This window comes from Dysidea avara, chromosome 1 (assembly GCF_963678975.1).
Source record: "Dysidea avara chromosome 1, odDysAvar1.4, whole genome shotgun sequence".
Classification (NCBI taxonomy): Eukaryota; Metazoa; Porifera; class Demospongiae; order Dictyoceratida; family Dysideidae; genus Dysidea; species Dysidea avara.
This window is the reverse complement of record NC_089272.1, coordinates 57,369,477-57,396,964: the sequence shown is the minus strand read 5'-3', so window position 1 is coordinate 57,396,964 and position 27,488 is coordinate 57,369,477. Positions and strand designations below refer to the sequence as shown.

Here is a 27,488-nt window from a genome sequence, read left to right as displayed (position 1 = left end):
TATCAGGCAACATCACTCCAATCATTTCATCCTGCCACAAGCAACCCTCAAAACCTATAAATATAGTTATTATCCTAGAACTGTTAAAGACTGGAATGAGTTGCCAATTAATGTAATAGAATCAAGAAACTTGGATGAATTTATTTACGTACTTAACCTTCACTATACTGTAGCTAATTAATTATCAAATTGTATGTGTGTGTGTATGTATGTATGTATGTATGTATGTATGTGTGTGTGTGTATGTATGTATGTATGTATGTATGTATGTATGTATTTGATTGTACCATTTGGGGTTTTCACCCCCTGGGCAAACCAGCTGAGCTGACTGCCCAGTACCTAATCTTAAATCTAAAGCTATCAGGTCTGCAAAGCTATAACATAAAAACTAGTAGCCGCAGTATTATAGCTATGTCTAGGTACTAATAAACTTATAGTTGTCCCTCAGTCTCCACTATGTACGTAGCTATACAGCAACCGATGTCTAATTTAACATTGCTACATAGATCGATGCCACAGTGAAAAAAATTCTTAAGAATACACCAGTTAACAGCAAAATTTGAATACAGCTATGTTGATAACACCAACATTATCGAGTAAAATAAGTGACAAAGTAATAGCATATACAGTAAATTAACACAATTAAATTAAAAGCAGTACAGCAAATAAATGGTACAACGATAGACTACAAGGTAACAATTACTAAACACTAACTAGTTTCAACACAGCTTTGACAACTCCAGTGTACATTCTTGCCTAAGGTGCTTCAACCGAAACTGGAGAAATGCATACATCCCCATGGTACCATTCTGAACACTCCAAACAGCATGTCATTGGAGGTTGACGTGGCATTATATATATATATATAAGCCTTCGCTTATTCAGTTTATATAACTTTCAGATTTTTCTTCTTTTGCCTCTGATTGGTAACAGAGAAAAACAATACAAGATGAGAGATGGCTACACATCTTAGGGTAGTCAAATACTAATGTGCCAGGGTTTTCACCTAAACACAGGAGCACTGCATATGCAATGCTGAACAAACCACAATCATTACTTCCAGTCTGTTTATGAACATCTACAAAGTTCAGGGTAAATTCTGATTTGCTGGTGCACAGTAAACAGGCCATTTGCATTAGTTGTCACAAGAAAACATACTATCAAAAACCAACACATCTTTCTGGTTGAGTTACTAATTGTCACCCAGTGATTTCTGTTACTGTCATGTATAACTTGAGTGAAAGCACTTTCAACAATCAAATAACTCAATAGCCAACATCTTGAAATTTTGGTTGAACTACTTGTTCAATATTATATTGGTTAGCATTGATAAATTGCAACATTAATCCAATCACCCGACAATACCACAGCTTTGTCCCCATCCATGAAGTGTAATTCATCAATCCAGGGATGGGTGTCTTCATTTTTGGACGATTCTCTGTATGTATCAGCAGTCTTTTATTTTGCAGGAGGATGCTGCTTCTTTTCACTGAGTCGTATACTTTTGAACAAGTTTTTAAAAGCTTCATTGACAAGTTGACTCGATGGAGAGCTGTCCAAAAGGAGTGATCCACTGTGTGATGAGCCTTCCTCACTGCACACTAGATGATCTGCATGTTGGAGCAAACATAATAACTGTTAACATAATGATATTAACTACAAAACAAGTAAGGAAATATTAATCATTTTTCCCGCTAAAACATAAAAATGTACGGTTAATTGTTAGTAGTAGAGCCCATATTAAAATGATCTCTAAATAGAGTAGAAACCTGGTCAGCATGTTCTACATAATTTCATTGGTGTGAACCAAGCAGTCAAAGAAAAGTATTGAGAGAGAAAGTGGCAAAATGGGTACTACCATTAAATGTTTGTGTATCACCACCACAATGTGGTACTACAGTGCATCAAAAAGCTACTATCAATGATATTCTTGTCCAGAAAGTAAGCAATGACATTTTTTTGTTGGCCTTGCCATTTTTTTTCCTATCTAGTAAACAACTACAGGCTACCAACACTTCAGTAACTCCACCACAGGCTTAGCAAACCCATGCAGCATGAAAGAGATTTTATAAAATTTTAACTTAACTTTCAGTCACTAAAATTATCACCACTAGTGTTCATTTTGCTCAATTGATGGTAAATCCATTCTAAAGTTAGTATTAGTATTAGGTTTACAAGTAAGGAGGCTCAAGGAGCCTGTAAAGCCTGATCTTTACAAAGTTGTTGCATTTAAGAAGATTATAAAATTGTAGCTAGGTTTGGAGCAGTCAGGCTGTTCCGTTGAGAGACAACATGTCAAACAAACACACACTCACCACTTTTACTGATACCCAAAAGATTCTTATCCACTCACGTAAGTTTTCAAATTCTGTGTTAGGGCCATACTTATTGCAACATACAACAGTACTAAATTTCTCTTTCATAAATCAAGCCAAAAGTTCAGTTTTCAACTGAGTGGCCTTTGTTTATAAAACTCTGAATCCCAATCTCTCAAATCACGGAGATCTGCTATAGTACCTAAAATGTAATTCTCAGTCCTTCTTAGCTCTGGTCTACCACACTGGTTCTGCCGTCCAGGTTGTTTTCCACTCTGGTTCTGCCGTCGGAATTTCCTTCCATTCTGGTTCTTCCTGCTATAAGCACCGTTTCTATAACTACAGCAAAGACTGAATTCACCACAAAATGACTTCTTTGCATTCGTCGTCACCAACTCATCTTCTTCATCTTGTGTTCCCTCGTGTTGTCACCTGATGACAGCTGCAGGTCACGTGATAAAATCCCACATTAGCATAATTATAGCCGAAAGGCTGCTACAAGAAACAGCAGGCTCGTTTTGTTTGTCACAAAAGTAACATAGTATAGTGTTTGAAAGTGATTTAGAGGATATATCTAGGCACTTTAGGCGTTCCGTTCCGGAGAATAATGCCACGGAATGTGCCATTCCGTTCCGTGCCGTTCCGTGGAATAATGGTAACCCTATTCTCCCAGCGAATTTCCGAGTAAGTTCGTGTATAAGTCATTGTAAACGGATATATAACTACCGTCGTAATTTTAGACAGGAATCCCCCACGCCATAGTAGCTTCCTGGGATTGTATATCTATGCTTTTGTAGGCCAGATCCTTGCAGCTGGCTTGTTCTAGCAGCTGTGTAGGTCAGACCGCGAACAAGTTGAGCTGAATCCTAGTGAGAAAACAGCTAAAAATGAAAGATTTTTTTCTCAACATTTCAACCAACCAGATGGTTGGTGATGACAACAAAGTTGTCAAGAGCAGACAAATGCTTCCACCAACAGTTCGGAAAAAGCTATAAGGCTATATACTTTTATGGCTTCCTCTAATGTATGGTGAAATCTTTGGCTATAAATAATGTGTCAGCATTTGAATGATTAGCAAGTAAGTCAATACTACAAAACTAATAAGTTAATATTTTTGAGGGCTCAGCTCAATGCATGCATACAGTATACCATAATTACTATGCATCAATCGATTGATGTGATGATAATATGTGCAGATCTTAGACAACTACTATATAGTAACTGGGCAGATATATAGAGTTATGTATACTCTGATATAATTGTTGAGTGTTGTAGTTTGCCAATGGTCGAAGCTAAATTAACCATTTTAGATAACTTTTTGTGTTGTTGAAGGTGTCAGGCAAACTCCAGTTAAGGCCAGGCAATAAAAGATTATTTTTCAAAACAGGAGAGGAACATGCTTAGGCCCACAAGGTACAGGCTTAATCTATTTACCCCTGTAATGCATCTATCAATGTATTGCCCCACTACCCCTCCCTTCGGGCATATATGGGGCTATAGTAGGCACAACCGAATGTTAAATGCCCCATGGTAGGGAAAACCCATTGTGTCAAATCCCCACCCATTGGCTCCAGTTTGAAACGTGGGGATTTACTCAGGATTTGACATAGCGTAGAAAAAATACTTAGGTGCTTAATGAATGATTGTCCCCCATAGTGGGGCAGCAGTTTCACGTCAATTCCCCTTGTAAAGCCCCACTTACATCCAAGGGGGGTGGTGGGGCAACACATTGGTAGGTGCATAATGAGTTTGCATCATAAACCTTCTACCTTTATCAACTAGATCACTGCTGGTTATAAAATTTCCTTGCTGTTGTAACTTGTTTACCATTATGCTATAACTGTTAGTCCCTCCTAGTTTATATGTCTCCTAGTAACGAAAATTGTTACGTCAACAATGTAGCATAGGTGAGAACCACAAAACAAGTCAAGTAATATATTACAAAATTGGTCATCAACTGCTACCAGCTTCAGTACGCTGAATAATGCATCTTGGGAATGGCTATATATGTGGGATGCGCACTTTAATGTATATAAAATGATGTGATGCTCATGTTGTATAGGTGTTAGTCACACCGTTTTATCTGCTGTCTCCTCCCATACAAGACCTGCCTCAATCTGATCAACCCAAGGAACCTATACGTAGGACCTCCTGACCATAAAGACTTTTGTAACATACACTGGTTGAAGTCCAACTACAACATGTGGTGAGTATAATTAGAATGTTGGTGTATATGTGTAGTGCGTGGGACAATGGCAGGGTCCTGGATTTGAAGAACTGGTCCAGACACATACTCAGCTTGAATAACAATATGTACACACATATGCTACACACACACACACACACTATACATATTTGACATGTTAGTCTGACTATATGATTACATGTTTTTAGTTAGCTGTGCCTGACCATGCATATACTGTACCTTTCTGTATATGCAGGGTGGATACTGATGTTGTGACTGTTGGCGGGTGAATTTATGGTCAATGGACAAGTCATGCAAATGGTGAAGAAAAATCAATATGTAGTACCAAGACCCCACTACTATATTATGAACCCTTGGTGGACTTCATACCCAAACACTAGTGTATCTGGCTTCTTGTGCTATTGTAGTCATTGTTTGGGATCATCATAATGTAAACGATTACTATTACAGTATATTCATGCTATCATTAATGGGTTTCTATAATTGTGGGTGGTTGCATGAGGGTCTAACAAGTGCTGTGACTGAAAGGTGATGCGCTGATGCTGGCTTTTAGTGAACACTGAAGTTTCACTGGCATTGAATGGCTGGGGCGGGATTAGAGACGTGCACGGGTAATGTAGCAGTAAATTATTTCAACTGTATCCCAACACTACAGTGGGTATGAAACAGCTATATGCCAGTACGGCCCTGCATGGGGGCCTAACGCTATAACGAGTCAGTGGAGGCATACCGTGGCAAATTTAAAACAACACTGAAAAAAGCTCAGAATAATAAGGTCTATAACAGTCTTATTATGTTAGTATTGGAATGAAATAGTACAGCATATATTATTAGATTAGGACTTTACTATAACAAGCTTATTGAATATATTTAAGACAGTCATATATTAGAGATTAAATCAATAATATAGTGTAGTGTGTTATCAGACTATACTAAGGCTATTTCAACCATATATTGGCTACTATACTACTGTACTTTTTTACCTTCCTATAATCTGTGGCTACCTTAATTAAATAATTTCTATAAATGAATTTAATTATGTACATATGTTAAAACCACAATAGGTACAGCTAGTAAATCAATGTCTCCTTGGCCGGCCATGACAGTATCAAATCAACTTCGTCATTTATCAGTCTTTATCCAACTGCGGCAGGTAAGACAGTAAATACAATTCACAAGTTCCATTACAAATTACCTGTATTATCATCACCATGTAGAACTCTGTGACTATCTGTTAGTTGTCTGGTAGAATAGTCCCACAGCTCTAATACAAAGATGGTAAATATAATGTGTATTCTGGACAATCGTTGGACTTACAGTTTGTAACAATTAGAGTCTCATAAAACCGAGACCTTGTCTGGAAACCTAGTATTACCATGTAGAACGGTGGCTAGGTCCCACAACTCTATTAAAGATGGTAAATATAATGAGTATACTGAACAATCATTGTACTTACAGTTTGTAACAATCTTCTAAAACTGAGACCAAGTCTGAGACTGACAATCCATGTAGAACTAAGACAAGTCTGATAAGACCAGGTCTCACAACCCTAAATGGAGGCAAACATAATTCATATTCTGGATTATTCGGTGTACTTACAGTTGTTATCAGTGAGTCTAACCAGACATAAAATGGCCACTTAGTATGTGACTTTGTTGGGCTAATATCAGACGAAGATTTTTGAACGATCATATCTCAGCCAAGAACAATGATATCAAGCTGTAACTAGCAGGTATGGTTATCAAGTGTTAAAATAAGTACATTCAAGCATTGATTTATGTTAAATCCGTATTCGTTTGGCTAATGTATAAGTATGGCTGAGATATAACCATTCAAAACGTTTCGTCTGACATTCACCCATACCCAAAACTCACAAAAATACTCCTACCACGTGGCCATTTTTATGTCTGTTACATAAGCTCACAAGAAGCATCTGATGCACTGATAACCAAGTCCAAGAATCTTGCAATCACTACGTACAATTGAAACAAGACTAACTATAATATAATATGCATACTCTCAGTGAACTTACTTTTGTTAGCAATACGATCATGGTCAGTGAAATAAGGACAAACAAGATGGAACAGGTTCTTGAAAGCACTCAACTTGTTTACAGTGCCAGACATACATGAGGTAGCAACCGTCAGCTGTTGATAAAAACATGAAGAAATAAGACCGGTTCCCACAAACTGAAATGAAGGTAACTATAAATTGTATACTGGACACTCTCAGTGTACTTACTTACAGATGTTAGCAATAAGAATCTCCTAGAGCTGAGACTAATTCTGTAATTCCTACCCTATTGAAAAGAAAATGAATAAAAACACAATCAAGCTTAATGCACTTACAGCTGTAAGTAATTAGAAGATGAGGTTGAACAACTCTGTGAAAAAAAGAACAAAACTGTCTACAATGGTTGCTCTACCAGATTCTTTAAAGGAAGCAGCTGCCATTGAAGGAAAGTAACACTGCAGATGTCGTACACTGACAACCTGGAGAAATAAGAGGTCCGACAAGAAACTGTACGTCTGAAGAGATAATATACCAAATCATAAGAGCAGACCATGCATACTCTTACCGTTGATGGCTGATGAACTGTGTCCACTCATCATCCGCCATAAGCTGAGATAACAGGTTATAAAATATGTAATACGTACACAGCAACACCAAAGTTGAATCATTTACAGGCCATTGTCATACAATACACAATAAACAATTTAATACGGCTAAACCTATCGTACAAGCTATCATTTTAGTCTAATACTTACTCATCTAGAGCTGTTTTTGATCACTGCCATGGTAGGAATTGGGCCACCACGCCGCCACTTCACCACTACACCCAGCAGGGATGTACAGTTGTGGTCCATAACTATCATCGTGCGGTCATTGGACGATGGCGCCGATCGCGCACACTCTCTGCGCGAGATACACCGTCTCACATTTACAATCTCAGGCTCTGATACAACAATAGCGACAAAGATGGCGACTTAATTGCATCTGCTACGCATGCGCACACCACTGACCCCACAAGCATTACTACCAACTTTTACAGGTGTGCTAACTGTGCAAAAAAATCTGGATTTGTATGACTCTTAGAAAGAATTGATTGAATAATTAATTTTTCTGGTATTATATGCTTTGCCGTATGAAAATGTGTGCATACAAAATTAGCTATCACAACAAAGCTAGCTATAGTGATTTAATAAAAGACTGTGTACTTATTGTAAAATCATCATGACTTTGTTCGATACAGTAAAAAAATCTTAAGTCACATGCTGTCTGCATAAACAAAAGTCCATGAATAATGAGATGGTGAAGCTAAAAAGTCAGTTATCACATTTAGTTAAGTAAACAAAGCCATAGCAAAAGAATGTGTATTAAACTAAAGTATAATCTGTTTCCCATAATATAAGATGGGGTTTATACTAAAGTATAAGATAGTTAGTATAATGCAAGACTATGTGTATAATTTAAGCCATTAGATATGCTATCTTATATTCCTCTTTTTTCACAGTGCTAATCAGTGACTGGACTCACAATTAAACCCGCAGCCAGCTCGCTATGGCTAATGACCTTGCCCACTTCCACGCTGTTTGAGAATTGAGGCGGGTGCCTCACACCTCGACGTCATGGCGGCAAGTTTGAATCTTCAAAGAGCACAGAAGCGATCTCATAAACTAACAAACAACTTTTAACGAAATTAAATGTACAGATACATTGTGTAAAAAGCCCCTGATAGTCGCAGCCTTTTTACAATACGACTTCATGGTTGAAAGAAAATCGCCCCAATGGGATGCGATGACGAAGAAAATAAAAAAAAGAACGATGCACATTTTTTTTAAATGCACATTTGAATAAATAATTTAATTAATGCATTGTAAATGGGTGGGCGATGGAACAAACTACTCCAACAATTCGCCTGACTTTTCGTGTGGTAGTTACTCATTATACAAAGGTTACATTCCCACTGGTTTCGAGGTGGAATCTTTACGTGAGTGTTATATAAAGGGAAAAAGCACAAAATACAGCTACAATACAAACTACTCTACAACTAAACTACAAACACAATTAATTACAACAGCAGTTTGGGGAAAGGAAAATCAGAGTCCTCACACTGCAAAGCCCAGTACCGTAAAATCATACAGGCATTGTTCGTCCGTAGGTGGAATCTTTTAGTAAGGCTGAGATTTCGCCATGCGGATTTTAAAAGATTGCATAATCGATCTCTCATGTAAATGACTCACAGCAGTGGTCGCGTGTTTATTATTGTGGGCGCGCGCTTTGTGCTTCTTGGCCTCGCGACTCACTACCGTGAGTCTTGATATGTGACCCAGTCTGAGAAAACCAGTCTTATCGCCCATGTCAGCAGATTCGATTTTTCACCCAGGACACACAGCTGCATAAATAAACTATCTAATTCCACATTTAAAGTCAGCTAGACTTGAGTGGTCTGGTTTTGCTGGCTGCATTTCCCAAGCCCAGTGGCGATCCGTACGTGTGGTGTGGGTAAGGACCCGCCGATTATGCTGGCATAATTATGAGCATAATAGGTGCCTGAAAGCATTGAGCATAATGCTAGCATAATAGGTAGAATATTTTGTAACAGTATGAATTCTTGCTTATAAAAATAGCTATCACAGAAAGATCGATATACTCTAATAGAACAGTCAGTAACTCTAATAGAACAATCACATAGCTGACTGTTCTATTAGAGTATATCGATCTTTTCTGTGATATATATGCATTTTGTCAAGTAGGTTTGTGCTTCAGCCACTTATTATCCATAAACTGGAAATTATTAGCAGAGCATGAGAACTGAAGCATAAATAATTGGGCATAATTTGAGCATAATAGGTAAGTTTTGAGCATAAATTTAAGCATAATAGGTAAATTTTTGAGCAGTGCAGCATAGCATAATAGGTAAAATTATGAGCATAATCGGCGGGTCCCTAGGTGTGGGGCCTTAATGGAGCTCTGGTCAGCCTGGGAATGACTGTGTGTGGCTGTACAGCTCTGTGGTGTTGAATACGTACCTCTGCTGTGAGTTTCCTTTCATTTTAGCCAGTTGTGAGACCTCATTGGCTCAAAACTTGGCCTAATTCATCTCTTGGCCTTCCTATTCAATTTTTGAACACCATCTTTCCCGCCTTCCAGGGCCCCCGCCTCGCACCCAATTTGCAGCTCGCCTGGTACAGTCAACCTCGGTTTAAAAACTATCTAAAATGGCGGGAAACTTAGTTGTTGGCTACTTGCACAGTGGATGCTCTGGAAGGTAAGGAATTGGTGTAAAACGTGTGAAAATTTGGTACACTTAGCTTCAACCATTGGCGAGCTACAACACACTAAATACTTAAAACCGGCATTTCTCGATACTTTTAAATAGGCAATAAGCCCGGTTTTGTCAGACTGGGTCACATATGTGACTGGGCCTGCGATAATAGGGAATGTGGGCACATGATTTTTGCCTACTTTTTCAAAACTTCCATTGTACATAACTTTTCGTACAAGTATGGTATAGCAATGAACTTTTCAGCTCTTAGTAAGCATTTATGTGGCGTTATGATGCACATATCAAAACTTGTGTCAAGTTTACCGCTAAAATTAAATTACGCGTATACGAAAATTTGACTCTGAGTTACCAGTAGAATCTCTCTTCCTACTTGATATAAAATACATTACTACAAACCTCAGTCCACTAGAACCCCTGTTGCATCGAGTAGCATCCGAAAAGTAGCTCTCTGGGAAGTAGGCATTTCGTGTGTCCATTCAAATATATGGAGTTTTTGTTACAAACGTTTAACCCACGAGAGCACTGGCAAATACTGTCGCAATCCACATAAATTTCACACCAACCTGTTGCTGCTAGACTGCTCTAAATAATGCTACCCATTTTAATGGGGATTTCCCCATGTGTGACTTAGAATCATCGCGATAAATGAGCCATGCGCAATCATCAATATGCAATGTATGGGAGTTATTTGCAATCAACGGACTTCAGCCTGCAAGAGCAGTGACTTCCCAGTTGAATTGTGATAAAATTGTATTGAACAAAAGAAAGCTGGAGGTTAGAAATTGTTAATTCCACCCGTTTTTTTGGAAAGGTCTAATGTGTAAGGTGTAATGAAACTTTACGCTTTAAAAACATATGTTTTGCGTACAAAATGTATTGAAAAAACGGAATACGCATATGGCTTCATTTGACAAAATGTACAGACTAGTTTTGATATGAACTTACAGAATGCAAATATTCTGTTCCAGTACTGAGATACGACCTGTAGAGTGACGGGGTGTAGTTTGTGCCCACATGCCCTATTTTCGCAGGCCGTCACATATGGTCTCTGATTTCAAAGTTGTCTGATGGCGATTTCAATGATTTTATTAAGAACATAAGGTCATTTATTTCATAGATGTACATTAGTGGAAGGAGGTTCAGTTGTTCCAGTCTGGATTTATAGGTAGAGGTGTAGTCATTTAAAATATACTTAGTTGCTCTTCGCTGTATGTGTTATGTCTTTTATTAATTGCGGCCTCCATATTTGTGAGCAGTAGATTAGTTGGGATCTTACTAATGAGATGTACAAGTTTTTCTTGGCTTCCGTGCAATTGGTTTTAAAAGTTTTCGTGATAAGACCTAGTGTTTTATAAGCTTTTGCAGAAATAGATGAATAGTGGGCCGTCCAGTTGAAGTCACATGTGAATATTACTCCAACATCTTTGTGGTGTAGTAAATGAGGGATGGGCTGTCCATTAATGTTATAAATTGAATGGACTAATGAGTCTTTGGCCCAGAAGTGAAGATGAATGAATTTGGAATAATTAAAAAATAGTTCTGATGTAGTACTCCAATTGAAGGCATTGTTGATATCTGTTTGTAATTTCTCAGTATCGTCAGGAGATCTGATCTCACATAAACACTTGGTGTCATCTGCAAAGATAAAGGGAATTGCGAATTGAATATGTTCAGGTAAATCATTGATGAAAATGACAAACAGTAAGGGTCCAAGGACACTTCCCTGGAGAATTCCTGATAAAACATTACATAGATCTGAAAACAAGTCCGACTTTAGGGGACGCGTCTAGTAGTTTCCCCGAGCATTCGACTTTAGGGGACGCGAAAAGTAACATTAGCGCTAGGGGTAGGCTCGGGTTCAGCTTTGGTTTCTTCTTCACCGTTAGGTTACATTCTTCTTATATACTGTATATAGTGAGACTACTACGTGAGTAGCGTTTATAAGGTAGAAAAGTAGCTAAGGGGTAGTGGGTAGTTAGCAGCGGTAGCACAGTGGTAAGCCTACTGCTTACAGTTCCTACTGCTTACAGTTCCTACTGCTTACAGTTCCAGGATTCGAGCCCAAGTTGAGTTTTGTGGTTTGTTTTTTTCATTTTGTGACCCTTTTTTCTGTCTAAGTTTACTGTCGGTTCAATAGCGAGCCCGGCTTATTAAACCGACTTTCGGTTCAGTAACCGCTGCCTAATAATTATACAACCAAGTACTAAAGATAATACGAAATGTGGTTAAAATTATGTCATAAATAAATAAATAATAATTGATTAATAATTAATGTTCTCGAAAACTACGAGGTCTAGAGACATGAACTAACCGGGGATAGATTCGCCTGTGAACGAAGGCACAAACGTATAATCGTTGCGCCCGTTCGTGCTAATGACCTGACCATACGTGCAGGGGCGTAGCTAGCCAGAAGGTGATGGAGAGGCAGGCATGCCCCCACGAAACACTCAAAATCATTCATGATTGCAAAAAAAAAAGGCTAATGACCCAATGGGGGGCTAGCCAACATACGGTGTTGTATTATTACAGCTTAAATAACTAGCTACGTAACTATTTCAGTACTGACTGCTTCCAATCGAGGTAGCTATATTCGTCGAGCATCATCGCACGTGCCACAACTGTACTCCAACAAATTCATCCAGTCCGGTAGAGCTAATACTTTAGTGCAAATACAAGTTACTTTACGTTAGCCAGAGCCTGTGCTGCAGTCCTAGCACACTGCTGACAGGATGACGTATTCACTCACTTCACTCGGCGAAATTCAAATGCCATGTATTGCACGAAATCCCACCTGTCTTGCTAGCAGAACTTGTAAGCTTGACTGATCCACCTGACTGACTGACGAAGTAAAAACAGACTGCACTGCCGTACGTACAAAGGTCCAGTGTGATCGATTCGATAAAATAAACTTGGTACATTTATTTAGCTAACACTTTATCACATCGTAGGCAGCAGGTTCGTAGCGTCATCTGGTCTCCTTTGTCACTTGTGAGTTGTGACTCCTGCTGCGGAGAAGCGGGTCACTCTTTTTAGATTCAAAAATGTTCTATCACGCGAATAATCTAGGCTAAATATAGAAGTATGTCTCTAATATTTTCGTTTAATGGATTCACGAGCGAGTTGAATGTTGTGTGTGCGCATTCACTAGCAACCCCTGCAGTGGTGATACCGCGTAGTAGTGTACATAATTTACAGTCATTTGCGTGTCAGTTTAATACTGGTAAACTTGTGACGAAGGTTTTTAAAAAATCATTTAGTGATGGGGGGGCAAATGCCCCCCCTTAGCTACGCCTCTGCATACGTGTAATTCTATATAATTTCCAGTACCACACCCCTGCTTAATTACAGATTGCGCGAAGGAGAAGATTAGCGAATGTCCGTGGAGTGACCGCAGGAGAGCCAGAGGCCACTTTACACATAAACAAGAAGATTACAAGTAAGTTTTTATGTTCAAGTCTCCATGCCAGCTGCCAGTGGATTCATTCCACACATAAAAAAAATTAAATTAATTTTTTTTTAAAAACGCGAAAATTAGGGGAGCTCAAACTTCACCTTCACTACATCTCCTTCGTCTTAACTTCAAGACAGACCTAAACGACGTGGTACCGTGTCAACTCTAACGGTACCCTAAAAGGCCAGCTGTATTCGTACCCTTCTGTTGTTTTGTGTGTCCTTTTTCAACTCTACACCGGGCATCAATTGGAGAAACCATGCTTGCGAACAGAATTAAATGGCCTAGGACAGAATCGCCGTCGAAGAACAGCCCGGAGAACTGTATTGTTTGTTCAGAAAAGGCTACCGAAGACGTATTTGAATGCTGTTGGTGCGAGAGTTGTCAGCACAGTGTGTGCACCAAGATAAGTCCTGATCAGTGTAGTGTTTTGAGTAATGTAGTGGGTAATATTGTGTTCTTTTGCTCAACATGCCTCGAAAAAGTGCCTATGGCCTTATAATATTTTGAAGAACAGGTATGTGTTGATACTAGGCTGGAGTCTGTTGAAAGCAAACTTCAAGAGGTCCAATCCACTGAAAAGAAACTTTCTGAGGCAATTAAAAACATTGAATCCCAACTCGGTGGATATCACAAGGAAATCACATCGGCAATAGCCAGCAATTCCTCATCTGTCAACACAGATCCTACATCTTCACATTCACCAACCGCAATCTCTGAGGAATCAGTTGTACGCTTAGCATCATCTTTGGCAGTGGAACAGAGGGAGAAAGAAAAAAGGCAACTGAATGTCATCCTGCATAACCTGGTTGAGCCCACTGCTTCTGAGAGAGCCAATAGAAAGAAAGAAGACATTAAGAAATGTAGCTCAATATTCCAAACCTACCTGGGGTCCCAAGTATCTATTACAAATGCTATTCGCCTAGGAAAGAAGTCAGACAAGCCACGTCTATTGAAGTTAACTCTCAGCTCAACCCAAGAAAAGTCCTCCATCCTGAAGAATAAGATCAAATTGAGATCATCAAGCAACCCAGAATATGTACGAAAATTATTCATTACACCTGACCTTATCCCTGGAGAACAGAAGCGACACAAAGAATTGCACCAACAATTAGCAGATATGAATAAAGAAGGAAATTCATACATGATAAAAAATGGAAAGATAGTGCAGAAGCCGACATGAGTCCCCTCTGCACTGATAATTACTGCCCTACCCCCTCAAGTGATTTACCCTCTTTAACTCCTACTAATCACTCTGATCAATCTCCACAACTCTCTGCACTAGTGGTTAATTGTCAATCCGTGGTAGCCAAAAAGGCATCTTTTTTAAATTTACTAAACTCACACCACCCTGATATTGTGTTTGGATGTGAATCCTGGCTAAACCCTGGTATATCAAACAGTGAAATATTTCCACCAAATCACACTGTGTACTGCCAAGATCGTGATGATGGTTATGGTGGAGTTTTTCTGGCCTGTCATGACACCTTAATCACTCATGAAGTAACTCTAACTGACACAAATTGTGAATTAACAGTATGCGAATCAACCTTAACAACCAGTGTACTCTTCTTGCCTGTTGAATCTATCGTCCACCATCAAGTGATGAACTTTACCTGGAAAATCTTTGTCAATAGCTCACAAATATCAGAAGCAGCTTCCCTAATGCTGCTCTTTGGATTGGTGGTGATATCAATCTTCCAGATATCAAGTGGTGCGATGGTAGCATTGCAGGTCACTCTAACTCATTAAATTTGAATAATATTTTTTTGGATTTCTTAGATAATAATGCTCTTTCCCAAATGGTAGATTTTCCCACACGAGGCTCAAACACCTTAGACATTTTTATAACTGATAGACCAGGTTTATTAGAAAGCTGCAATGTAGTTGATGGAATTAGTGATCATGAAGTAGTACATGTCATCTCATCCATAACAGCAGACCTGCCACCACCTACCAGAAGAACTATCTATTTCTGGTCCCATACAGATTTCAATCTTATTAGGCAAACTGCTCAGTCACTTTGTCAACATTTTATCAGTACACATTCAACATCAGTTGATATTCTCTGAAATGATTTTATGTCCATCTGTAATACTTGCATCAGTTGCATGGACCTGGTTCCAACCAAACTTTCTTCAACTAAGCACCACCAGCCTTGGATTAACAGCCACATCAAGTGTCTAACCCGTAAAAAGCAACGTGCCTACAATCATGCCCGTGCCACTAATACAGAATATGACTGGGCTAAATATAAGGATATTAAAAGACAGTGTCAGTATGAATGCCGCAAATGCTTTAACCAGTATGTAGCCAATCTCATCGATCCTAACAGTAATGCTGTCACCAAACGTTTATGATCATATATTAAAAGCAAAAAACTAGATCACACAGGAGTTAGTATGCTGAAACATCAGGGATCTACCTATACTGGCTCACAGGAAAAGGCAGATTTGCTTGCAGACTACTTTTCATCTGTGTTTACCCACGAAGATACATCTCATATCCCAGACCTAAGTGGTGAAACATTATCTAGTATCCCACAGATTGTAGTGTATTCAGATGGTGTGGCTCAGCTATTATCTAACATCAAAGTGAACAAAGCACCTGGACCTGATAACCTTCAAGCACATTTCCTACAAGAAGTTGCATATGAGATTGTACCAATCCTTACTGTTATCTTTCAAGTGTCATTAGACCAAGGTGTTTTACCAAGCGTTTGGAAAACAGCAGCAGTTGTCCCAATTTTTAAAAAAGGTGCCAGATCCGATCCAGGCAATTATAGGCCAGTATCCCTAACTTGTATTTGCTGTAAAATCGTAGAACATATTGTATATTCTAGCATTACCAAACACTTACAGTACCATGAAGTTTTATATGATGGGCAACATGGATTTCGACAGAAACGAAGCTGTGAATCACAACTGATCACCACCATTAATGATTTTGCCAAGTGTCTTAATGAGAAGGGTCAATGTGATGTCTTCCTGTTGGATTTCCGTAAGGCCTTTTGACAAGGTACCTCATGCAGGCCTCTTCCAAAAACTTCACCATTATGGAATTCATGGAGCACTACTACTTTGGCTTAAATCTTTCTTAACCGATAGATCACAATATGTCATACTAGATAACCAAAAGAGCCATCCAACCCCAGTATCATCGGGAGTTCCTCAAGGCACGGTGCTAGCCCCACTGCTCTTTCTACTGTATATAAATGATTACCTTCTCGAGTACACTCTAAAGTAAAGTTGTATGCCGATGATGTATTACTCTACTCCTACATTAAATCTGAATCTGATTGTCATGCATTACAAGAAGACCTAAATGCTCTTGCACAATGGGCACGTATTTGGCAGATGGAGTTTAACCCCAGCAAATGTGAATTCTTGAGAATTACCAATAAGAAAAACCCCATTGTCTTTAATTACTGCATTGAAGCTGTACCTATTGCCCAAGTTGCTCATACCAAATACCTTGGCATAACAATTTCAAGCAACCTATCATGGAATGAGCATGTCCAAAGGATTACCAACAAGGCTAAACAAGTAAACAACTTTTTGTATCGTAACTTACGTGAATGTCCTACTCACATTAAATGTAATTGTTTCAAGGTTATGGTTCGTCCAATCATTGAATATGCTACGTCTGCTTGGGATCCCCACACCTTGTTGAATATAAACAAGCTAGAATCAATCCAAAGAACTGCTGCTAGATTTTGCTTTAATGACTTTTCAAGATATTCAAGTGTTACTAACATGTTGTCTTCTCTTAATTTACCATTGTTACAGGCAAGAAGAACCCAAGCTAAATTAAGTACTTTTTACAAAATAATTAATGGATATTTGATTGTGCCTACAGATGATCTTACCCCCAAACTTTCAAGTTTAAGGAGTGGCTACTATCACCAACCAATGACTCTAATTGATGCATACAAATTTTCCTTTTTCCCATCAACCATCAAATTATGGAACCAACTCCCTGCTGATGTAATTAATTCCTCTACCCCTAATGAGTTTTGTAATAACTTAAGTAACTTTTATGATCACACCTGTGCATTATAATCTTTTGATTGCTGCACAGTAATAAATATAATAATATAATAATAAAATATGTAATTAAACAATACAAGAAAACATTAAAACACATGCCATGCTCTTTACAATACAGTTACATATAAAATATAAGTAAACAATCTTGTCTTGTGAAGCTGGCATGGCAAACTTCCTTCGTGTTGGTGTCAGGCAATTCAATACGTGGTTAATTTTTTTGCCTTCACCTGGCTTAGCTACTAGGCTCTGGCTGGCTTGGCTGTCATCCTTTATCTGGTTCATCTGGCTTGCATACTCCTACAGTATTGTGTAGCTATCTCCTGTAAGTTGTGTATGCATAATTATAGTATGTGTCACCTGTCACTGTGCCATTACTACACCACTGATGAACCTTATTTAGCTCCAAATGTTGATACTGTGCTGTATATTGGCTAATAAATTTCACCTGGTGATGTTGCCTATAATGTATTGCTGCATACAATACTGCAATAATGTATAGTTCTCTCCTGTATGTTTTGTATACATATATGTGTACACATCACTGTGCCATTACCACACCAATGATGTACTGGCACTTAGCTACTGGTGACCTTTAGTTATGATGCCACTATTGTGCTATATCTGTCACTACTGTCTGTCACTACTGTGACATATTAAGTTGATTTGGGGATCGTGCCTTCACCACCTAAAAGCCTCACCAGGGGGCTGTCACGTTAGTGTATGTACTTGGTTGTATGTGACACGGTCCTAGTAGTTATACAACCAAGTACTAAAGATAATACGAAATGCGGTTAAAATTACGTCATTAATAATGAATAAATAAATAATAAATGTTTGAGAAAACTACAAGGCCTAAGGCTTCGCACTCACCGGGAATAGAATCCATGTTGTACAGCAGATTGCATTTCCGTTTAAAAATTGCGTGGCGCATGCGCTGCTTTACTACATATGTTTTTCAAATGCAATCTTTACGGAGCTACTTTTACAAACTGGAAATCAAAGTCCCACACGTCACTAACCTGTTCCATGAACAAAACATTTTCAGTCTTGTGTGTGCATGCACGCATGTGGCACGGAATTTTTAAACGGAAATGCAATCTGCAGTCTGAAGAGATGATCGTATAATGGGTGAATATTTCCGTGGAGGTGATAGAAACTGTACGACAATTCTATTTAATGCCGATCAAAACAGCACGTGATATACCCACTACCAATCGAGCAGATTCAAATGGCTATTAAGACGAGTGAATTAGTGTTCAATTGTGTTTGAAAGTGTTGCCAGCTGGCACACTAAGTCTCAAGTCACCATGCCAGCTGTCAGTGGATGCGCTCCGTGTATCGATGGCTGCAGGACACTTGAATAGGCTTAACATGCCACCAACAAACGGTTGATATGCTACTTCTAAATACCAGGCACCCATGCATTTAATATTAAACTCTAATTTCGAAGTCTAGTTGTTGAATTGTTATAATTTTTGCAAAGGTCTTTAAAGGACCTCGTATTTAGTTAATTCTTGTTGTATGATCTGTACAGTTTTTATGTTGTAGATAATAATTTTTGTAAAGATCAGGCTTTACAGGCTCCTTGAGCCTCCTTACCTGTACACCTAATACTAAGCTAAAAGGCAACCATTAGTTTATATCAATGCTATGTTATTACTAATTAGCTAGATAATTAGATTTGTACATATTGTAAATTAGTGTATTTTTGTAATTCATGAATTAATTTGGTAATTACGTTTCTACGCACTGCTAAAGAAGTGTAACAACTCACTTTAAAATGCAAATTATGCACAGAAGTATCTTCTCACTGTGTCACTATCGTGTTTTCTCGTGTGAATTTAGAGAAAGCCTCAAAGCTGTCATTTGTATAAGAATGGTATACCTTCCCTTTCTCCTCAAAGGATTTCATTATTTCTGGTAGCCTACAATGCCAGATATGTCATTTTTTGTTGTTGTTTTATGCCCATTATAGCCCATTGTGAAGGCATTCATAACATCTTCAAGAACTCGCTACACCCATTTTTCAACTTGGCCGCCTCAAAGCGAAAGCTGACCTACTGGGAAGTTTATACTGGTTCTGAGCAGCATTAATTTATCACATACAAGCTGCTTTTAGCAAAGCCATTTTGCTCTTGTGGGTGCAGAAAAATAAATATACAAAAAACAACAACATACATTCATACAAACACCCCTTTTTGGAAAACACAAGGTGCACTCTTAAAAGCCAGCATATATGTGCACACCTAGTTAACAAATCTGTCTCAGTTAACTGGCTATCTCTATAATATACATATATATATATATATATTTTTTTTTTGCATCGTACATCAAGATACCTGTACAATAAATAATAGTTTTTCTGTACTATTTCACAAATTTTATACTAGCTAACTAACTTTAACAGCATCCTGATCAATCTCTGATGAGACGTACACATCTACCTCAATGCCCAGTTCCCTTAGCACTTGCATTCCTGCATCACCAAACTGTATACTAACTGGTACAACGTGATGACTGTACCTGTTGCTATGCCATCAAACAGTGCAAGAACTCTGATTGGCTTCCTCTTCTCAGCAGGTATAGGTGCAATAAACTCTGGCGGATCCTTTAATTTACAAGATAAGTAGAGTTTGCATGAGAACATGATATGTGGGTATGGATATATCAAAGGAGCAATGAGTCGTGAATTGTTTATATGTGAAGCCATTCAAGTTTATGATATAATCATAAACAAAACAGGTCTTTGTTAAGGAGCACATGTGAGATTAAAGTGGCAGTCTTTGTACATCTGTCCTTTTACAATTGTAAGCCAGGTGAGCTACGGTAGCTTGGAATGCCCCCTGGGCTGTCTGACATTGTAACAAAGGCGATACATTATAGTAGAAGCATTATAGTAGAAGGCTGATTACTTTGTTTTATACAATAACATTGTTGTTACAACGCGCCTGGTTGTCATACATGAACACAAGTTGTGTACCATCAATTACTCCTCTGCTGCTTGTTTATTCCTTTTACAGCCATAGAATGAAATCTGTGGATAGTTTTTAAGATTGTTCTCTGACCCACTGACACACACATGATTTTATTGTACACAAAATTATCACATGTTTATGCTATCTTGAATGGCTTTGCAACAAAACAAATTCGAGACCCATTGCCCCTTTAAGTGAACAATGGACATATGCAGCATTGTAGGGGTTCCACAGCAATAAAAAGTGGCGAAACATGATGAACAATTAGCCAGTAGGCAGCTGATCAAAAATGGTCATTGTTGGAATCAATGTAATCTGCTACTTTTCTAGTAGATCTAGGTACGATCAAACTGGCCACCAATAAGAATTTACTCCCACTCAAGACTCCCCAGCTTTTCTTTGTCTGGTATCATACAGTACGATAGTACTGTATAGTAGGGACCACAAAGGAGTGGGTGTGGCCCATGAAAAAACATCACCCAAAAACCAGCCTCACTTTTCCCTGACGACGATGAGGCAGTATTGGTTAGGTAAAACCAAGTCTTCAGATCGACCCGAAATGCTTTCAACAAGTTGCTACAGAATTAAAAAAAAATTAAATGGAATTTTCTAGTGACTGACTGAGTAACTGATTGATGCCTTCAGAAAAGCACAACTTGATACCAGCAAAGGCTACGGGCTTGATTTTTTCATTGTTCAACATCGCTTCGGCCCAAGAGGTGCCTTTTGGCATACCGCAGTACATACAATGCATTCTTCATGGACTTACCAGTGTCCTCCATTCATCTTTTCTGACAGCTAAAAGTGTTGATTTGGTAGTAGTACGTGATGGCTTCCCTTTGTAACAGAAATCGTCCGTATTTTTTGTAGTGGCTACTTTGATTGCAGAGGTGTTTTTCGAACAGTTCTTGATTCGTACTGCTTAATAAACAAGTACACCAAAATTTTGGAATTTCCAACTAGAGTAGGGGCCATAGCACATCGATGAAAAGTACTGAAACAAGCTGGAGTAGCCCATGATATTAAATCACAGTAAAACAATAAGAAGTGTTGTCCCTACTGTGCTCAAGATACCATAACAGAACTTGAGCACAGTAGGGATATAACACTTCTTATTGTTTTACTGTGATTTAATATCATGGGCTACTCCAGCTTGTTTCAGTACTTTTTATCGATGTGCTATGGTCCCTACTTCAGTTGGAAATTCCAAATTTTTTTGTGTACTTGTATTCTGGTATGGATTATTCCATCAGCAATAAGTTTTGGCAAGCATGCATCTTAGTAATTTCTGACATAAAAGTTGCATTCATCGACCAGAAGTTTAAATATGCATTTTGAAATTTAAAACTAATTTTACTACTAATTCTATGAAAAGTACAAAATTAGCCCACTCCATAAGTAATGCACAGTGATTATTTCAAGGGTGTCTTTTGACTCTGTGTACACATAGTTTTATAATACAATACTTTTTTAGGACGTACATATTGCACTTCGTAGTCATTGCTGAAGAGTTGTTTCAACATGTTCAGCCAGTTGTCTCTCTTGCACAGCACACTGAGTTTGAAGTGGTCATGAGAGCACAAGTAACACTCCCACGTCTCAGCTTCCTGTACTCTCTGCAACTCTTCCTTCCCACACAAATGTTCAATACATATTCCACAGTAGACCCTGTACAATGGAAGTGCAATGCTGTATTCAAACAATACAAGTCAGTGATGTTACGACTAGTGTTCTGTGATACAGTGCATTTTGTGTATCACGTATCACCATCAATAACTGTTCGATATGATACTGTATTATGATACTAAAATGAAGTGGTCATGGCTAGTTATGACTGGCATATTAGCTAATAGTTGTAACAACATCCAATTTATCAGAGCCAACACTGATTCTACATTCACTGTGTATACAAATTTCTTTATTCTGATAAACTACAGTATTATACATAGCTAGTGTGTTCTGATATATATGGAATACAGAGTTGCTGTTACAAAGCACATCTCTACCTGGATATCTGCCTCTATTACACCACCCAAGCAATTAGCTACCACAAACATTTTAATGCATGCTTCCACTAAGGCTTGTCCAGATTATTCTGCATTTTGATGATGGCTACTATATACAGCAGATTGTTTACTGCTTATAGCTTTATACTTAAAGTGTACCAGCTACTGTTTTAGAAGACCTGGGTAAGAATATTTTAGCCATAACAGCAGCACTTATTGGAGAGTATGATACCTCCACAAATCACATACACCCTTCAGCTACCAAATCACAAAAATTTCGAGCAATTCTCCCGCGCAAGTAATGCTGCTTGAAAACTAGTCTCAAAAACATATTTATAAACAATACAAGCTTACAGTGATTTCTTAATCATGAACTAATGTCCTTCAGAACCCAGTAATAACCATACAAATCACACTATGGCAATCATGCATGACGTTTTCAAATCAAGTTTCAAATCACAAATCCAATTTCAAATCACAAATCAAGTTTCAAATCACAAAAGATTTCAAATCACGTACAGATTTGCAAAGGTGTCACACCCCTCGGCACTTATACATGCATATTTGTATGGCTTCTCGCAACATTGCGTTTTAGAGTACAGGTAAATACTGAGAGAAGTTTTTTATTTGAGTACCTACAGTAGATCACCATTAGCTACAGCAATAGAGCAATCACTGACTGTTCTACTAGAAAACTTCGATATATCGATATTTTCTAAGTATAGTATCGTATCACGATACTTAATTGCTACGTTATCTACTTTTAAGCTACAGGCACTGATCCAACCCAAAACAATTGGGTACCGATGTAGATATAAAAACTTTGTAGATTATGTACAATATTACGACAAAGTTGGTTTGTGTTACTTCTAAGACACCAGTTATTACTAAGCACAACACACACAGTTTCATACTTTGAGCAGTTCAGAGCATCACACATAAACACTTCATCTCCACCACAGCAAATTGTACAATACATCTGTAAGGGATATAAAACAGGCACAAATACTGTACAGACATGCCAGGTTTACAAAAGTGAGGCTTTCAATAAAGTGAGACTTTCAATAAAGTGAGGCTTTCAATAAAGTGAGGCTTTCAATAAAGTTCCCCAGACTATGGGTATGTACAGTGTATACACGCATGCACACGCACATGCACACACATCCACACACGCACGCACGCACGCACAACAGTGACATCATCACACAAACCTGTGATCCATCGTCATCAAACAGATACACACACTCCATGAAGCTTTCCTGATAAAAAAGGTACGTATATAAATAAAACTAAGAGTTAACTATGGATAGTGGCCAGCCCTGCTATGCTCGAAAACTGAACAATTTGGAAGGTCACCTCCAACAACATACAGTACATAGGTACTGTATGTCATACACACATATATGTGACCAGCTGAGCAAAAGCCCTGTTATTTTGCACAGTTATGCTTTTGAGATAAACTGCATACATTGCATTGAATTTACATTGCGTAAAAAAAGGTGTGCTACAAACTTAATTTTACATATGCTTTAATTTTAATCACTCCAGTAAACAGAGAAACAATACTTGAATTGATAAAACTTATATACCATCATACTATTAGTATGATACATTTTGTTTACGTTGTGGTAAAAGGTAACTTTATCGTAGCCATTTCTAAGCCTCGACAGCCCTCTTGCTTGAAAGCATGGGAGAAAACTGCACCTTGACAAATTCCCTAGTTTGTGGTGAATACATCCCAACTTCATAGCCTGTAGCAATTATGACTTATGATTGGTTTAAAAGTGTCTGTGATTTGAACAATATATACAAAACAATTGTTTTGCTCTTCCCGCTGCCCATTCAAATAGTATTAAACAGGCAGCCTTATCTGTTGTCTAGAGGAAAACACCAATGGGCTGTTACAAGTTTCAGCCTTATTAAGGCTAAAACTTGTAACAGCCCATTGGTGTTTTACAGCAAAGAAATTATAAAAAGAAGCTCGAGAAAACTAGTCAACTTTTGCTTAGCGGGTCACACATTGCAAATACATTTGTATGTGTACATACTGCATGTATATGCTGCATAAAAATCATTTACCTTGCATTTCTTACAGAGACCGCCCTGAAACAATGGATGGCTAGCAACCACTGCCATACTACCACATGATATGCAAATTTCTGTACAAATGAACTCAATAATATATGTACATATACATAAACATGTGGCTGGATTTGTGAAGATGGGTCTTCTACATACATACTTCATTTCATATGGTTAACTACCATATGTACGCATACAAAATTTATGTGCGCGCGTGTGTGTAGGCGTGTGTGTGTGTGCAAGATCCATACCACATACTGTGGGCAAGGCTACCAAAATATATTATGGTACGTATATGAATTGATATCATTAATGGTTTGGAAAAGCATCACGTCCTAAAGCAGACACTATAAGTAATGCCTTTATATGCCTTTCCTTGTAAGTCCAGCCAAGAGTTTATAATATACAATATTAAGGAAGAGTGTCAAACTGCCAATATAGCCTGTACAAACACACTGAGTAAAATTAGACTTTTGAAAGTTTTGATCCAATTGACACATTTACTGGTGGAAGGCAAGTGTTGATATGTGTTGAGATGATGAACCTTTGTACAAACCAAGGTGTTGATATTCTATCTTACTCAGTGTATTTGCTGGAATGTGCTCCTGTTGGAGACTCTCTCTTACTACTTTATATTATGAACTCTTGGTCCAGCCACATGGCATATATGGACACATTTTGTGCATACAAGATACACAACAATTAACACATGTGTACCACATACCATTAATCTTCAACTTCTTCTCTGCTACAGCAGCAAAGTTTTCTAAAAATTTAGACATGCTAAATACAAAGCACATACTGAAACGGAGTGCTCAGCAATAGCAAAAAATTCACTATCATGATCGATATTACACTATTATTCACAATAATATTATGATAATATCATGATGATGGAGAAGTGATTATCTTCAGTCAAGTTTCAAGCATTCATATGTACAGTACCGCATAGCCAGAAATTTTCGAGGGACACCAAACATTCACGAAACTTGTGATTATTATTATTTTTTTAATTATAAAATTCTAGAAAATGTTTTTACATTATTAAAGGTAATAGCTACCTTAAACATTTACTTTTGCGTTATTTGTAAAACTCACAAGTTTCGATTCTTGAAAAAATTTCTGACTATATGGTATAAACAATATGCCAAACATGACTAACACAATTGTGGATTAATATTTGCTTGGTCTGGGGTGGTTTTCTTGCAAGCTAAATAATTAGGTAATTAACTGTGTGGGCAGTTGATAACTCAAAAGCCTTTGTTACAGCCATGCAATAAGCAATAAGCTATAAGCCTATAGCAGTAGTATTGCAGTAGCAAGTTGTAATTAAATCGTATTACAATAATTTTTTTTGATCATGAGTATCATACCATCAATAGATATCATCACTCAGCACTACTGAAAAGTTGCATACAGTATTGTACACACGCACGCAATTTTAAGTGACAGAAAAATCATATCTTAGGAATTTCACTGCTGCTTTCACAACATGTATCCTGGACTCTCTTATCACGCAAACTCGCAAGCTAGCTAGCTAACTGCAAATCCTTGGCTCAATTTACATACGAAAACTGAGCAGCCAATTAAAAAGATATTATGTATGCACATAACAAAATTTTCATGACACAACTGTACCACATAAATTATATACGGTTTCCGATCTTGTGGTTATCATACTGACAATCATATAACATAACGACTAGAATCAGTTTTGTACATTTCTTTTATAAATACCTAACATGTAATTGTTGGTTCACAAGATTAAGGTATAACTTTCATAGTTGCAAGTATGTACTGTACATGCACTATACAGAAATCAAAGTTCATTCTATTTGAGCTATACCTTTATTGGCCTTGGATGGTAATTGAGTGGTGGTCTTTGTTATAGCAGTACCAGTGCTCCCAGGGACACTATCAGTAGTGTTTGGTTTATCCTTAGCTGTAGTGGCAGGTCCAGAGGTCACACTAGTACTAAGTGGTGCACGATCCACACTGTAGCTAATACCAGTTGTGGCTGTCACAAGTGTATATGTCTTAGCTGTCAAGTAACCAAACAAGTTCACATAATATTATAGCTGAGTTTACAGAGCATATCAATGCACTGTACACATGGACATACAAACACATTTAGTATGAGAAAACTAAAATGTGTCCTTGTGTGTGTGTGATCATGTGCGTATGTTCATGTGTGTGTGTGTGTCTGTGTGTGTGTGCAAGTCTATTTATAGTACACAAACATTAGCTCAATGGTACAAGCACTATACAGTACGTAGTTCCCATACTTTCCGTTGGTTGAAAGCTTGATGGTCCAAAAGGCTGGAAGCTATCCAGTGCCCAGTCAATCATCTCCTTCTCAAGCTGGGTCAAGTACACCAGATTTTTCTCCCTCATGTTGCGACGTAGCGTCTTTCTCTTCTTCCTTTTGGGTGGCTTCTTACCACCAGCATCAGTCTTAATATCATCTGTATTAGCATCAGGAGGTGTAGTATCTAGTGAATGCATATACGTACAAGTATCAAACAGCTACGTAAGTAGCACACGCACAGTACCTTTGGTAGCACTGGAAGGGGCATTGCTGGTAGCAACATCATCATCCTCCTCTTCCTCCTTGTTGTCAGCCTCAGTATCATCATCCACGGGCTCCTCCTTCATCGTCGCTGCTGCCCCTGCTTGTTGTAGCAAACTAATATCATAAGACCTCTGTGACTTGTCTTCCTGCTTGCTCTGAAACACCTTGCCACAACGCCGAGCCACTTCCTGTTTAATATACATGCATGGGTAATGGCAACAGTGAACAGTAATTTGCTGTCACAACATAATATATATCTACAGTTATAATTCATTTGTTTAGGTTTCTATATTACAAGTATGACATGTACGTACATGCACTAATGTACGTGCATGCACTAACAGTACAAGACACATAACACTACGTACTTAGGGATGAGTCTATTTTGCTTTTTTTCTCACCTATTTTTCTTTCCAGCAATTCTTTTTTTACCTACCTATTTTGCTCAATATTTTGCTTGTCAACAATCTATTTTGCTCCATAGTTGGTGTACAATGTAATAATAATAATTACATGTAATAATCAATAAGCACTGTTTACAT

General features: G+C 38.1%; 1 protein-coding gene across 6 annotated transcripts; it reads right to left on the bottom strand.

Moving 5' to 3' along the window:
* Positions 1-5,535: 5,535 nt before the first annotated feature.
* On the bottom strand, positions 5,536-27,488 carry LOC136237638 (DNA (cytosine-5)-methyltransferase 3A-like). Of its 6 annotated transcripts, XM_066027880.1 has the most exons (21): positions 27,348-27,488; positions 26,927-27,134; positions 26,660-26,866; positions 26,221-26,415; positions 25,099-25,140; positions 24,372-24,451; positions 23,504-23,551; positions 23,207-23,271; positions 21,768-21,954; positions 19,835-19,919; positions 19,711-19,787; positions 7,100-7,143; positions 6,870-7,049; positions 6,763-6,820; positions 6,554-6,668; positions 6,396-6,493; positions 6,121-6,137; positions 5,978-6,070; positions 5,839-5,926; positions 5,717-5,785; positions 5,536-5,665 (listed from the first exon to the last, which is right to left on the bottom strand). In XM_066027880.1, exons 2-13 carry the CDS (start codon positions 27,027-27,029, stop codon positions 6,929-6,931), a joined length of 1,254 nt encoding a protein of 417 aa, XP_065883952.1. In that variant the 5' UTR covers positions 27,030-27,134; positions 27,348-27,488; the 3' UTR covers positions 5,536-5,665; positions 5,717-5,785; positions 5,839-5,926; positions 5,978-6,070; positions 6,121-6,137; positions 6,396-6,493; positions 6,554-6,668; positions 6,763-6,820; positions 6,870-6,928. The 6 variants fall into 6 exon arrangements, with proteins under 6 accessions (XP_065883952.1, XP_065883936.1, XP_065883930.1 ...); XM_066027864.1 differs by having other exon boundaries at positions 6,121-6,493; positions 6,554-6,710; XM_066027858.1 differs by having other exon boundaries at positions 6,121-6,493.